This window comes from Saccopteryx bilineata, chromosome X, assembly GCF_036850765.1.
Source record: "Saccopteryx bilineata isolate mSacBil1 chromosome X, mSacBil1_pri_phased_curated, whole genome shotgun sequence".
NCBI classification, from domain to species: Eukaryota; Metazoa; Chordata; class Mammalia; order Chiroptera; family Emballonuridae; genus Saccopteryx; species Saccopteryx bilineata.
In genome coordinates, this window is record NC_089502.1 from 135,203,974 (window position 1) to 135,219,082 (window position 15,109).

A 15,109-nucleotide genomic window follows, 5' to 3' on the forward strand; every position below is an offset into this window, starting at 1 on the left:
TGGGACCTCCCCATGCACATAAGTAATAAATTTGGTCACTTTCTCCTATTAATCTATCTCCTGTTAATTTGATTAGTTCAGCCAAAAGCACTTAAGAAGGTAGGAAAAAAAATTATTTTTCCTCCCCACAGTGTCCTGGTTTTGCTACTTATATTAACTAATGTACCTTTGGTCAGGGCACTTCAAATCTCTAAGCCTCAAGTTCTCCATTTCAAAAAGGTCATAATAACTGTCCTGGTTGTAAAAAGGAAATGAAATACTGACATGTGGAAGGAAGTTTTACATACATGGCAGGTGTTAACTATTACCATTGTTTCAACCCATTTCACAAGCATTCTTTCTTCTGGGTCCCCTGGAAGACTAGTTTCATAGCAAACTCTTTTATGTATCTAGCCTTTTTTTTTTTTTAGATTTTATTTATTCATTTTAGAGAGGGGGGAGACAGAGAGAGAGAGAGAGAGAGAGAGAGATAGAAAGGGGGGAGGAGCAGGAAGCATCAACTCCCATATGTGCCTTGACCAGGGAAACCAGGGTTTTGAACCGGCGACCTCAGAATTCCAGGTCGACGCTTTATCCACTGCGCCACCACAGGTCAGGTTTTGTTTCTAGCCTTTTAATAAGGTGTTTCTTCCTTCTTCCACAGCACTGTTCTCTCATCCTTAGTTAGAGAAAAACTCCCTTTTGTTTTGATACTTGTTAAGCTTAATCTGGAGGGACTCGAAACATTGAAGACACGAACAAAATCCATCGATTCCACACCAAAGCTTCATTGTCTAGCTTGGCCAAGTGGCGGCAACTCCGACAGAAATCTGAGGGAGAGTGCGCCGGGGCCCTTTGTTCTACTTAGGTTTTTTTTTTTTTTTTTTTTTTTGTATTTTTCTGAAGTTGGAAATGAAGAGGCAGTTAGACAGACTCCCACATGCACCCGACCGGGATCCACCCGGCATGCCCACCAGGGGGCGATGCCCCGCCCATCTGGGGCGTTGCTCTGTTGCAACCAGAGCCATCTAGTGCCTGAGGCAGAGGCCACGGAGCCGTCCCCAGTGCCCGGGCCAACTTTGCTCCAATGGAGCTTCGGCTGCAGGAGGGGAAGAGAGAGACAGAGAGGAAGGAGAGGGGGAGGGGTGGAGAAGCAGATGGGCGCTTCTCCTGTGTGCCCTGGCCGGGAATCGAACCCGGGACTCCTGCACGCCAGCCGACGCTCTACCACTGAGCCAACCGGCTAGGGCCTGTTCTACTTAGTTTTTATAGTTTTGCAAGCAGGAACTATAGAAGCAAAAATTGCAATTAGGAGCCCTTTACCGCTATTGGTTATAGTCATATGTCCTTTAACACGATAGGACCACGTTCAATTTGCAAGCCATACATCATTTTGGAGAAAACAAAATTTACAAGTCAACACAATGATAGAAAGATGTCTCTTTACATATTAAAAGACATTCCTATATTTTCTAGTGTTTATCCGCCATCTCTTTGTCCAGAGTTACACACATTAACTATATGCATTCATATGAGAGAGGTAGTTTCCGTGGGGACAAATGCCCGCAAATGGCTCATTGCTATAAGAAAAGGTTTATTTTGGCTTTTCTCTCCCTGCACCTGGCTAGCCATTCACCCCTTTCCTCACAGGTGTGGTGGAATGTCTGGGAATCCATGTTTTCCTTCCCTTTGCATTTACAATACAATGCCAAAGGCCATCCTGGTTTTGGGATGCGCCCGACCGGGATTGGTTTTATGCCAATCACACAGTACAGAGATTATTCACAAAATTTCTCTGCACACCTTAACCCAAATTAATAAAATGTTCTTTAAGCCTCTTAAGATATTAATATCGATTCTGTAGCTTTTGGTACTTTACAACACCTGCGGGTGAGGTGGCGCAGTGGCTCCTCCGGGCTCCTCAATACTCATTTAATTTTTCCATACAACCCTCTACCCTACCTTGTTGCTGTGGTCTCTTAGCTCTGGTGTCATTCCTTCACCAGTCACTGAAGACTTGGTTTCTTGGCCTCAGTTGACTCTTGCAGGTTCCACCATCCTTCCAGGGCCCTTGATGTTCCTCACACTGGCCTGGTGGGCACTAGACCCAATGCCAGCAATGCCCATCTTACTTGACTCCGTTTCATCCCTCAGATCCTAAACCACGTCATCTGATGTGTCTCCCCTTTGATGACTTCAACACCAACACCTTGATGACAAGGCGCCAGTTCCCCATTCCCATGGGTTCTTGTCATTGGCCCCTTTCCTCTCTTTCCCCCAGTCTGTCAGCTCCCTGCTGCTCTCCATGTCTCTCCTGGGTGAACTGGAGTCGTGGTGCACTATTGCAATCATTCTTTCAGTGCCTTCAACTTCCTTACTCGTTCTTCTTCTCCACTCAAATTCTGGTTTTGTCATAAATGTCTATATGTAGACATCCTATAAAATTCTATCTGAACATCACTACACAATTATGGTTTCTAAACGCCACTAGATGTTCAACAACATTGCCTAACTTGGCACTCTAGTGGCTGACACTGGTTATTCAAAAATGTCACCACTTTCCTAACCTTCCATTTCACTCCAAACCTTTCCTTTGTGCGTCCTTAGATCCTTTCTCCTTCAGTGGTTTGCGTCTGTTCTTCCCGTCACCTTAATAACCTGCTGTGTCCTTTCCCAGGACCAACCATCCTCCAAAAAAACTCTTAGAAAGTCACTTATGAAGTCCTAATTGTCTGCCCCCTCTACGTTTTTTTTCTACTGGATATTGTTCTAGGAACCTTACTGATTCCAGTAGACGTGTAGACGTCCCCCCCAGACTGTGAATCCCTCAAAGGCCGGAATCCTGCTTTATTTTGATCCTCTCCTCAGCGTTTCTGCAGTTCCCGGAGCACAGCAGGGGACCCACAAACGTTTGTGACTGGGTGAGGCTCTTCACAGCGCCAGAAAAGGAGGGGGCGATCCAAGCAGGGGGCGCGCGCCGAGGGGCCTGCGCTCCGTGGGAACGTGCCGTTCACCTGGGCCCCCGAAGGGCCTTTGCTAAATCCGCCGAGGAGGGGAGGAGCAGCCCCGGGGCAGAGCAAGGCCTGGGGCCAAGCGCCTCCAGGGCGAAGGGTGCGGGGAAGCTGTCCGTGCCGGAGGAGCCACTTTTTAGACGCTCGGTTTGTTGCACTGCACAAACCTGGGTGCAAACCCCAAGCTCACCAGCGTGACTCAGCGGGGCCCGTGGCGACAGGAGAGAGGAAAGGTAGGCGAAGAGGACGCCGCGCACCCCGAGGCCTGCGCCGGCGGCGGGAAGGGCCCGGGGGCGACTCCGGGACACCCGTAGCCGCGGCCCCTTCCCAGCCTGACAGGTGAGCGCGGGCCCGCCGCGGGGCGGAGGCGCCACCCGCAGCCGCCACCCTTGGCCGCCAGCACCGCCGCACCGCGCAGGTAATCCCCCGCCCGGCTCTCAGGCCCCAGGGCCTCCGGGGCCTGGCCGTCCCGCGTCCCCGGTGCCTCCCCGCCCGCGCCGCCAGCTGCGGCGCGCGCTGGAGGCCCGGAGCCTTTGTCCCCTCTCCGATGGCTCTGGAGGCCGGGCGCGTCCCCCGCTCTCCGGGCGCGCGGCCCCAGGGGTGCGGGACCCGGGCCGCTGCGCGGGTGTCCGGTGCCGTGGGAGCCTGCCCTGCGGCGACGGACGCGATCTCGGGCGGGCAGTGCCGCGGCTCCGGGAGACGCTGCCCCAAGCCCGTTCGTCCCGGGCCTCAGGAGCCCCGCGAGCCCGAGATGGCGTTGGCGGAAGTGGAGCCCCGCGCGAAGTGAAACGGCCTTGCGGCCGCGGCTCGCCCAGCGCGCTCGTTACAGCGACTACAGCCGCGTTGCCCTCGGACCTGCTCCTCAGCGCGCGCGGCGCCGAGGCGGGCTGCTGCTACAAAATACCTTTCTTTTTGCACCGATTTTTTACAGATTTGATGTATAATTTACATGTCATAAAATGTCCCCTTTTTAAAATGTGCAGATCAGGGACTGACAAATTTTACATCCGTGGAACCACTACCCCGGAGCGGACAGACCATTCCCATCACTCCAGAAAGTTCCCTCGCGCCCCTTCCAGACCGTCCACACACACCCCTTCTCCCTTGATTTCTATCACTGCTTAATTTTGCATATTCTAGAATTTCATAAAATGGGATCATTCAGTAAACACTCTTGCTTCTAATATTACGTTGGAAATGGCTGTTGACAAGGTAAATATTTCTTGGTACCTCGGCTGGTTTTAGGCGCTTTAGGCCTGGGCTGTCCGCTGTGGCAGCCACAGGCCACACTCGGCCGGGAGCACTGGAAGTGTCCATCCCCAGTGGGGAAGTGCTGTGAGGAGACACACCTACTCTTGGAAATCTCAGAATACTTAGTGAAAAAAGGAAGAATCAATTCTTACAGTGATTATGTGATAAAATGAAAGTATTTTGGATACATTGCGTTAAATAAGATTATTAAAATGAACTTCATGTGGGTTTTTTTTTTTAAAATATGGCTACTAGAGAATTCAGAATCACACTGGGAGCTCATGTAGGGTTTTTCTTGGACAGAAGACAGGGCAGCCTGCCCCACCCCCATTTTACAGACTTGGTTCTGCTCTCTGCGTATGAGAGTAAGGGGAAACGTGTCTTTACACGGGAAAATAGCCTCTGGAAGTAGCCCGAAGAGCCTGCCTTTAAAAACTTTGCTTCAAACACTGTTTGGTTAAAAAATGTAAAAAGGACTAAATGTCTCTTTGACATTAAGTTACATTTTGTTTTCTTTTTCGCTTTGTTAGTGAGACAGAGTGTGAGAGAGAGATAGGGAGAAAGAGAGGAGATAGGAAGGGAGAGAGATGAGAAGCATCAATTTGTAATTGCGGCACATTAGTTATTCATTGATTGCTTCTCATACATGCTGGGTTGGGAGGCGGGCTTCAGCCAAGCGACTGACCCCCTGCTCAAGCCAGCGATCTTGCGCTTCATGCCAGCGACCTTTGGGCTTAAGACAGAAATCATGGGGTCATGTCTATGGTCCCATGCTCAAGCCAGTGACCCCCCGCTTAAGCCAGTGACCTCAGGGTTTCAAACCTGGGTCCTCAGCATCCCAGGTTGACACTCTAGCCACTACACCATCATCCAGTCAGGCTTAAGTGACATTTTTTAAGGACTTCGTAAAATATCTGTTGTACTTTAAATTTATTTATTTATTTATTTATTTATTTATTTATTTACAGAGACAGAGAGAGAGTCAGAGAGAGGGATAGACAGGGACAGACAGGCAGGGATGAAGAGAGATGAGAAGCATCAATCATTAGCCCTTTGTTGCAACACCTTAGTTGTTCATTGATTGCTTTCTCATATGTGCCTTGACCGTGGGCCTTCAGCAGACAGAGTAACTCCTTGCTCGAGCCAGCGACCTTGGGTCCAAGCTGGTGAGCTTTGCTCAAACCAGATGAGGCCGCGCTCAAGCTGGCGACCTCAGGGTCTCGAACCTGGGTCTTCCGCATCCCAGTCCGACACTCTATCCACTGTGCCACCCAGGCTCTAATGTACTTTAAAAAGGTATCTTGTGCTTTTTGAAAATATAGAAAATTAGTAATTGCCTACACCCCAGCCACCTATATATATTAAAATTGAGCATTTTGTTGTACTTTTTACTTTTGAGGGTCTTAATTAAAAAACATAAATGAGATAATATTATGTGCAATTTTATATCCCGCTGTGTTCATATAACATAAACATATCTTATATGAAAAATTCTTAGACTTTCTGACTACGTAATGTGATTTCACATGAATACACTCCAGTTTTCCATGACATTTTTTGATTTTGCTCAATTTTACAGGTGGAAATCATTTTAATAGCATGACAGTGCCCTAACAAGGCATAATCACAACATCACTTATTTGCCCCTTAATTGCACAGGAAAGGTGAAGTCCAAGAGGGCAGGGACCTTGACTGTTTGTTCATCTCATATTCCTGGACCTGGGTACATGTCAAGTATATAGAACAGACATTTAGTTAACATCAGTGAGCTGATCGAATCAGTGAGGAGATTGCTCTGGAAAATGACAACAGCTAACTTTCCTCTAGCACTTGGGCACTCGCCTGTAAACGCTCACACACCTGGGTAAGGCAGCACCGTATACTACACAGGTAGAGAAAATCGAGGTTTAGAAATGTTAAATCCTCACTGGTGGTGGCGCAGTGGATAGAGCATCAACCTGGGATGCTGAGGCTGCAGCTTTGAAACCCTGAGGTCACTGGCTTCAGCTCAGGCTCACCAGCTTGAGTGCGGGGTCACTGACTTGAGCATGAAATCATAGACACGATCCAGTGTTCATTGGCTTGAGCCCAGGGTCACTGGCTTGAGCCCCCCCAGTCAAGGCACGTATGAGAAGCAATTAATGAACAACTAAAGTGACACAACTATAAGTTGATGCTTTTCACCTCTTTCCCTTCCTGTCTCTTTTTTGCGAAAAAAAAATGTTAAAGAAGTTGCCTAGCATCATAGCTGCAGATGACAGAGTCAGTATTTAAATCCAAGCTTTCGGCCCTGGCCGGTTGGCTCAGCGGTAGAGCGTCGGCCTGGCATGTGGGGGACCCGGGTTCGATTCCCAGCCAGGGCACACAGGAGAAGCGCCCATTTGCTTCTCCACCCCCCCCTCTGTCTCTCTCTTCCCCTCCCGCAGCCAAGGCTCCATTGGAGCAAAGATGGCCCGGGCCCTGGGGATGGCTCCTTGGCCTCTGCCCCAGGCGCTAGAGTGGCTCTTGTCGCGGCAGAGCAACGCCCCCTGGTGGGCAGAGCACCGCCCCCTGGTGGGCAGAGCGTTGCCCCTGGTGGGCGTGCCGGGTGGATCCCAGTCGGGTGCATGCGGGAGTCTGTCTGACTGTCTCTCCCCGTTTTCAGCTTCAGAAAATTAAAAAAAAAAAAATCCAAGCTTTCTGACTCCAGAGGAGGGCACTTATTACGGTAGAAGAAATCACCACTTGATGAATAAGGAAAGCTGTGAAGAAATGACCACTGTAGTGACTATCTGGGCCAGTAGGAGTGGAGAGAGAGAAACATCCAGATACATTTTGGATCTGCATTCTGGGTTTGCATTGAAAATATTTTAAGCTAAATCTAGCTCAGTGAGTGGATGACCTGGTGGCAATGAAGGAGATCAACTATATTGTATTTATATATTGAACGGCAGGCCTGTGGTTGAGCAAAAAAAAAAAAAAAAAGAGAGAGAGAGAGAGAGAGAAAGGAAGGAAGGAAGATTTAAAGATTCAAGGACTTAAGGAAATCATTTGGGATGGGACATGCATATAGTGGATGGCTTCAGTTAACTTGCCCTGACCATAGTCAACCTAGCTCAAATTGAATGCACAGCTTGGAAGTGAGACAAAGTAGTTTGCTTTGAATGATAAACAGAGAAAACTACAAAATCAGGATGGGCTTACTGTTGAGGAGGTCAGACAAATAAGATAAATGGGTAATGAAATGGTTCCTACCTAGTTGCATTTGTGCTTAATTTCCAAATAGTTAAAAAATGTGTGAGTTACAATAGAAAGTGGGATTTATAGTCATCAGTTTTTGTTAGTTTCTCTCTCTCTCTCTCTGTCTCGCAGTTGTAATTTTGTGTTAGTGGTCTTACTCAGTTGCCCATTTACCTACCATCCGCGACTATGAAAATCATGCTCTGAAGGCTACTTTCACATGCATGGTGAAATGGCAAGGACAGAGGCACAGGCTCCAGGGAAAAAACAGTGGTCTCAGTAAAGGAAACAAAGTAGCTACCGGCTCCCTGTCTGCCTCTCAAGCAAAAGAGTTTGAATCAGACAGCCACAGAAAAGTCAAATAAAATTTCCGTATGACACAATGTTTTCTTTTCTTTTTTTTTTTCTGCTTGGATGTTCCTGCTTAGTAAAACTGATAGGCAATGAAAAAGATTCAGTGTTCAGCATGCTTAGTTAAGGAGGATACATTTATTATTATTGTGTTTTTTTTTAAGTGAGAGGAGGGGAAGAGAGAGAGAAGGGGGAGAGGGAGGGGGAGAGAAGCAGATCTTTGTTTTTTCTGTGCGCCCTGACCAGGGTTCGAACCTGGGACATCTGCACGCTGAGCTGATGTTCTATCCACGGAGCAAACTGGCCAGGGCGTATTAAGTTTTTTTTTAAAGATTTTATTTATTGATTTTAGAGAGAGTAGAGAGAGAAAGAGGGTAGGGAAGGAGCAGGAAGCATCAACTCATAGTATTTGCTTCTCGTATGTACCCTGATGGGGCAAGCTAAGGTTTTGAACCGGCAACCTCAGAATTCCAGGTCAACACTTTTATCCACTGTGCCACCATGGGTCAGGCACATTTATTATTAGTAGTGATGTTAATAGCTAACTTTCTCAAGTTCTTACTATCTGTTAATGTAAGGGCTGATTTTGCCCCCCTCCATACCAGGTATCAGCAAACATTTTTTGTAAAGGGCCAGATAGTAAATATTTCAGGCATTGTGGGCCAGAGGTCTCTGTTGTCACAGCTACTCAGCTCTGCCCTGTAGAAAGTGAACATAAACAATATGTTAATAAATAGGTATGGCTGTGTGCTAATAAAAATTGATTTATGGACACTAAAGTCTGAGTTTTATACAATGTTAATGTGTCATGAAGTATTCTTTTGATATTTTCTTCATCACCTAAAATGTAGAGAACAGCCCTGGCTGGGTTGATCAGTGGATAGAGTATTGTCCTGGCACGCTGAGGTTGCTAGTTTGATGCCGGTGAAGGCACGTAACTGAAGTGACCAATGAGAGCACTACTGAATGGAACAACTAAGTGAAATATTGTGTTGATATGTCTCTCTCTCCCTTTCTCCCTTCCTCTCTCTCTCTGTCTGAAATCAATGGAAAAATTTAAAACAATATATTTTTAAAATGTAAAAAACACATTCTTAGCTTGGAGACTATACAAAAACTGACAGTGGGCCAGATGTAACTAGCGGGCCCTGATTGCTGACCTCTGCTCTGTACCTTCACTGCATCCTCAGAACCAACTAGGAGATTTTTTTTTGTGTGTGTTGGCATATATAAATATTGATTTAAAAAAATAGACTTTACTTTTTAGAGCAATTTTAGATTTGCAGCAAAACTGAGTAGAAAATACTGAATTCCCATATCCTCCCTGCCTCAGGAACATAGCCTTCCCCATTATCAATGTCTCAAACTAGGGTGATAACATTTATTACAATCAATGAACCTGCATTGACACAATCGTATCCAAAGTCCATGGTTACATTAGAGTTTGCTCTTGGTGTACATTCTACGGATTTGGACGGAGGTGTAATGACATGTATCCACCATTGTAGTATCCTTTTTTTTTTAAACTTTATTCATTTTAGAGGAGGCAGAGAAAGGAGACAGAGAGAGAGAGAGAGAGAGAGAGAGAGAGAGAGAAGGGGGAGGAGCAGGAAGCATCAACTCCCAGATGTGCCTTGACCAGGTAAACTAGGGGTTTCTAACTGGCAACCTCAATGTTCCAGGTCCATGCTTTATCCACTGCGCCACCACAGGTCAGGCCTCCTTTGTAGTATCATACAGAGTATTTTCACTGCCCTAGAATCCCCTGTGCTCCACCTGCTTGTTCCTCCCTTCCCCCAACTCCTGGAAACCACTGATCTCTGCATTGTCTCCATAGTTTTGCCTTTTCTGGAGCATCATATAGTTGGAATCCTACAGCATGAGTGTTTTTAGATTGGTTTCTTTCACTTACTAATATACATTAACTTTGCTCCATGTCTTTTCATGGTTTCACAGTTCATTTCTTTTTAGTGCTGAATAATATTTTAAGGGACTGGTATTTTTATTCCATTTCACAGATGAAGAAACAGACACAGAATGGATTAGTAACTTGCCCAGGGACAGCACGTACAGATCTGTCTGATAACAGTGCCTGATCGCTTATAAATTTTACCATGCCTCTGAATCCCAGAGAAATTTGTTTTCTCATGGTAAAGTTTGTCATATGACAAAATTGGGGTAAGTGGAAAGGCAGGGCAATGGAGCTAGCCCCTTTGCTGGTCGAAAATAGTAAGGTGACCAATCGTCCTCCTTTAGGGAGCACAGTCCTTCTTTTGTAAGTTCCATCCTCCTTTCAAAAGTGTCCTCCTGGCCCTGGCCGGTTGGCTCAGCGGTAGAGCGTCGGCCTAGCGTGCGGAGGACCTGGGTTCGATTCCCAGCCAGGGCACACAGGAGAAGCGCCCATTTGCTTCTCCACCCCTCCGCCGCGCTTTCCTCTCTGTCTCTCTCTTCCCTTCCCTCAGCCAAGGCTCCATTGGAGCAAAGATGGCCCGGGCACTGGGGATGGCTCTGTGGCCTCTGCCTCAGGCGCTGGAGTGGCTCTGGTCGCAACGTGGCGACGCCCAGGATGGGCAGAGCGTCGCCCCTGTTGGGCGTGCCGGGTGGATCCCGGTCGGGCGCATGCGGGAGTCTGTCTGACTGTCTCTCCCTGTTTCCAGCTTCAGAAAAATGAAAAAAAAAAAAAAAAAAAGTGTCCTCCTACATGTCCTTTTTGATATTGGAAGACTAAATGTCCGTATTCGATTGATGCAGAGTCTATCCATTGTGTGTGATGGGACGTATTTGTGTCTAAATGAGTACTTTTTTCTTACAATTATTGTTAAAAATTAATAGGCATGTAGGCATAATTATAATATAAAATATTACCAATGTTTTTATGCATTTATCATATTATAGTGTATTATTGTTGCAATGAATAAAATGTTTCTTTTATTTATGATCTTTAATTTATTTTTGTCCTCCTTTTCATTGTAAAAAAGTTGGTCACCTTAAAAATAGTCACAGCTTCCTGCATATCAACACATATTAAAAATCTAGAAGATAAGACTTTGTTTCAAAAGTTTCAGATATTTGGTTTAGGTAGAAAAATGCTGTGTGCTTTTAAAATTCCAGTTTAACACAGTCTCTGCTTCCCTGGTTTGAGAAAATATTTCTTTCCTCTGACCCTTGATTTTATTACCTTTCAGATTCTGCCTGGGTACTCACACCCAGCCATTCCTCTGCCAATGAAGTACATCCTGGTCACCGGCGGGGTCATCTCAAGCATTGGGAAAGGGATCATTGCGAGCAGCATTGGGACGATTCTAAAATCATGCGGACTCCGAGTCACTGCCATCAAAATCGACCCCTATATCAACATCGACGCAGGCACTTTTTCACCTTATGAGCATGGTATGAAAGAGAAGCACTTCTTCCCTTATATGATAAAGCCCCGGGTTAAATTGCAGTTCTTTCTTGCATGTTGGGTAATTTCTTTAGTACAGAGTTTCAGAAGGTGAGTTCATGGATCATATGTTATGAATACGTGAATGTTCTCATGGTCATTTACGCATTGTTCAGATTGCTGGTGACATTCCGAATCAGTCTACCTTTTCAGAAAACTGGGAGGATACCATTTTCATTGTAGCTTTTGCAGTATGAATTACATTTCATTTTATTTTATCATTAGGGTAATAGACTTTAACATTTCATTGTTAAGAGAAAAATTGAGACACAATAGAATATATTGACAATTGTATTGGCAATATAGAATGGGGTGAAGAAAATTTCCCACTTCTTTGGGTGACTATTTTTTTCACATTGTAAGAGAAGGTACATTTAGAAAGTTATAGAGATAGTAAAAATGAACCATGAAAGAAATGGGCTAAGGAAATCAGTTACAGAGGCAGAAGAAGGGCCCTTGGAGCTTCAGCGAGAGAGAGGCAAAGATAACGTGCCGGGGAGGGGGGTGAGTAGAGGAGGAGGAGGGGAAAGGTGTGCTCATGCTCCAAGAGGGAGAGCCCACCCGGGAGTGACTATTATTAATGTTGACATTTCTATGTATATACTAATTATTTTTTTAAAAAAAGCATTAGCATCAACAACAAACAAGCAAACAATCCAATAAAAAAATGGGAAGAGGACATGAAAAAATTTTTCCCCAGGAAAAAATACAAATGGCCAACAGATATATGAAAAGATGCCCACTTCATTAGCTATTACAGAAATGCAAATCAAAACTGCAATGAGATACCACCTCACACCTGTTAGATTAGCTATTATCAACAAGACAGGTAATAGCAAATGTTGGAGAGGCTGTGGAGAAAAAGGAATCCTCATCCACTGTTGGTAGGAATGTAAAGTAATACAACCACTATGGAGGAAAGTATGGTGGTTCCTCAAAAAATTAAAAATAGAACTACCTTATGACCCAGCAATCCCTCTACTGGGAATATACCCCATAACTCAAAAACACTGGTACTTAAAGACACATGCAGCCCCATGTTCATTGCAGCATTGTTCACAGTGGCCAAGACATGGAAACAACCAAAAAGCCCTTCAATAGATGACTGGATAAAGAAGATGTGGCACATATACACTATGGAATACTACTCAGCCATAAGAAATGATGACATCGGATCATTTACAACAAAATGGATGGACCTTGATAACATTATACTGAGTGAAATAAGTAAATCAGGAAAAACTAAGAACTATATGATTCCATACATAAGTGGGACATAAAAATGAGACTCAGGGCCATGGACAAGAGTGTGGTGGTTACTGGGGGTGGGAAGGGGAAAGGAGGGGGTGGGAAGGGGAAAGGAGGGATGGGGGAGAGGAGGGGCACAAAGAAAACCAGATAGGTGACGGAAGACTATATGACTTTGAGTGATGGGTGTGCAACATAATCAAATGTCAAATAACCTGGAGATGTTTTCTCTGAACCTATGTACCCTGATTGATTAATGTCACCCCATTAAAATTAATTAAAAAAATAAAAAAAAGCATTAGCGGGTGATGGGCACACAACTGAATCAGCAGTTCAAATGTTATAGAGATGTTCATCTGAAACCTATGTACTCTTTATTTTTATTTTATATTTTTAGAGACAGAGAGAGAGTCAGAGAGAGGGATAGACAGGGACAGACAGACAGGAATGGAGAGAGATGAGAAGCATCAATCATCAGTTTTTTGTTGCGACACCTTAGTTGTTCATTGATTGCTTTCTCACATGTGCCTTGACCGCGGGCCTTCAGCAGACCGAGTAACCCCTTGCTTGAGCCAGCAACCTTGGGTCCAAGCTGGTGAGCTTTTGCTCAAACCAGATGAGCCCGTGCTCAAGCTGGTGACCTCTGGGTCTTGAACCTGGGTCCTTCCGCATCCCAGTCCAACGCTCTATCCACTGCGCCACCGCCTGGTCAGGCAAAACCTATGTACTCTTATTGACCAATGTCACCCCGTTAAATTTAATTTCTAAATAAAAAAGGAGAACAAAAAATAAAAAAGCATTAGCTCTTACATACTTTCTTTTAAAAAAATTTACATACATGCAGGAAAGTGCATAAATTATAAATGCACTGCTTAATGAAATGAACATATTGTATAAACAACTCCTTGACCAATAAACAGAATCTCCCTTTGATCCCAAACTGTCAGGGTAACCACAGTCCTGCCTTCTGACACCATATATTAGTTTTGCTTGTTTTTGAACTTTAAATAAATTGCATCTTACAGTCATATTAAAAAAATTGTTACTGATTTTATTGGGGCGACACTGGTTAATAAAATTATATAAGTTTCAGGTGTACAATTCTATAATACATCATCTGTATATTGTATTGTGTGTTACCCCAGGTCACACCAGGTCATCTCCTTCCATCACCATTTATATCCTCTCTACCTTCTTCCCTTTCCCCCCAACCCCTCCAACCCCTTTTCCTTTTAAAGTCACATTATTATTATTATTTTAAGTGAGAGGAGGGGAGATAGTGAGACACATTCCCACATGCATCCTGACCGGGATCCACTTGGCAATCCTATCTGGGACCAATGCTTGAACCAGCTGAGCTATTTTTAGTGCCTGAGGCCGACATGCTGGGACCAACAGAGCCACCCTTAGCATCCAGAGCTGTGCTCAAACCAATCGAGTCACTGGCTGTGAAAGGGAAAGATAGAGAAGGGGGAGAGGCTGAGGAAGAGAAGCAGATGGTTGCTTCTCTTGTGTGCCCTGACTGGGAATCTTACCTGGGATGTCCGAACGCCAGGCCAATGCTCTACCCACTGAGCAAACTGGCCAGGGTCAAGGTGCAGAATTTCTTTTAATGAGCAGGCATATTTTTCAGGCTTTTGACACATAGTGAATATTGCCAAAGGTTTATAGGTTCATGTAGATAAGAGTACCTACAACTCTGAAATCCAAAAAGTTCTGAAAATTTTAAATTCTCCATAAGTTTGTAGCTATTTATAGTGGTTTCCCAAAAGTTTTAAAAATTGAAAAATCTTCATAAAGCTGTGGCTATTCCTAGTCTTTATTGCACTTAAAATGTGTTTGATTATGGCTTGCTTTCTGAGTGTTTTATAATATATGAAAAGTGTTCTATAATACTTTTCTATAACCAGAAAAATTCCAAATTCCAAGTTTCAATCTTGTCTCAGATTTTCTGATAAAGCTTGTGGATCTGAACCAATTTATATTCTCATCAACAGTATATAAAAAGAAGGCCCAATTATTTATACCCTTGCTGAATATTATTCTTTTTAAACTTTACTAACCTGCGAGTAAACCAAAAAACAAAAAAGAGTATGTATGTCATCAGTATAGATTTCTTTGATTTTCATTTTGTCTGTGGGATGATTTATGGAAGTCTATGGTAGGTTGCATTTCTGTTTGAAACTATCACCCAGTTTCCTTTTATGGAGTCAATTTCCCTGCCCCATGGACTTTGGACTTGGGCCATGTACAGTGGTTACCTCCACTGGCTTGTTTAGAATTTGCCTGGTTTTGAAAGTGAAAGTCCCTTAATCCTGGGAGCCCTTTTAGTCCTGAGTAAACCAGAGTTGGGCACCTTATTTGGCCATGTGATTTGTTTTGTCCAATGGGTTATTAGTGAATATGACATATGCCTTGTTGAAAAAGAAATTTGCGATGTGATGGCAGGGTTTAGTTCAGCCTCTCTTGTGCTTCTGCTGTGTGCCATGAGAACTGCTTGTCCCATATAGAGATTTCTTCTTCAGCCTGGAGTCCTGAGAATGCACAGGGCAGACTCACAATTGACCCACAGTCCCCATGTAACACGAGGGAGAAATCAATAAATGTT

The 15,109-nt window shown here is 44.7% G+C and overlaps 1 protein-coding gene across 6 annotated transcripts in view; it reads left to right on the top strand.

Moving 5' to 3' along the window:
* The first annotated feature begins 2,834 nt into the window (after nt 1–2,834).
* CTPS2 (CTP synthase 2) overlaps nt 2,835–15,109 on the top strand; it is a 134,441-nt gene continuing 122,166 nt past the window's right edge. For 2 of the 6 annotated variants that reach the window (XM_066249751.1, XM_066249752.1), the window contains exons 1-2: nt 9,403–9,453; nt 10,997–11,201. In XM_066249751.1, the coding sequence (XP_066105848.1) occupies nt 9,439–9,453; nt 10,997–11,201 (220 nt within the window). In that variant the 5' untranslated portion in view covers nt 9,403–9,438. Of the gene's footprint in view, nt 2,901–2,929; nt 3,409–9,402; nt 9,454–10,996; nt 11,202–15,109 lie in introns of those variants that run through there. The other 4 variants (XM_066249758.1, XM_066249757.1, XM_066249755.1 and 1 more) reach the window with 4 other exon arrangements.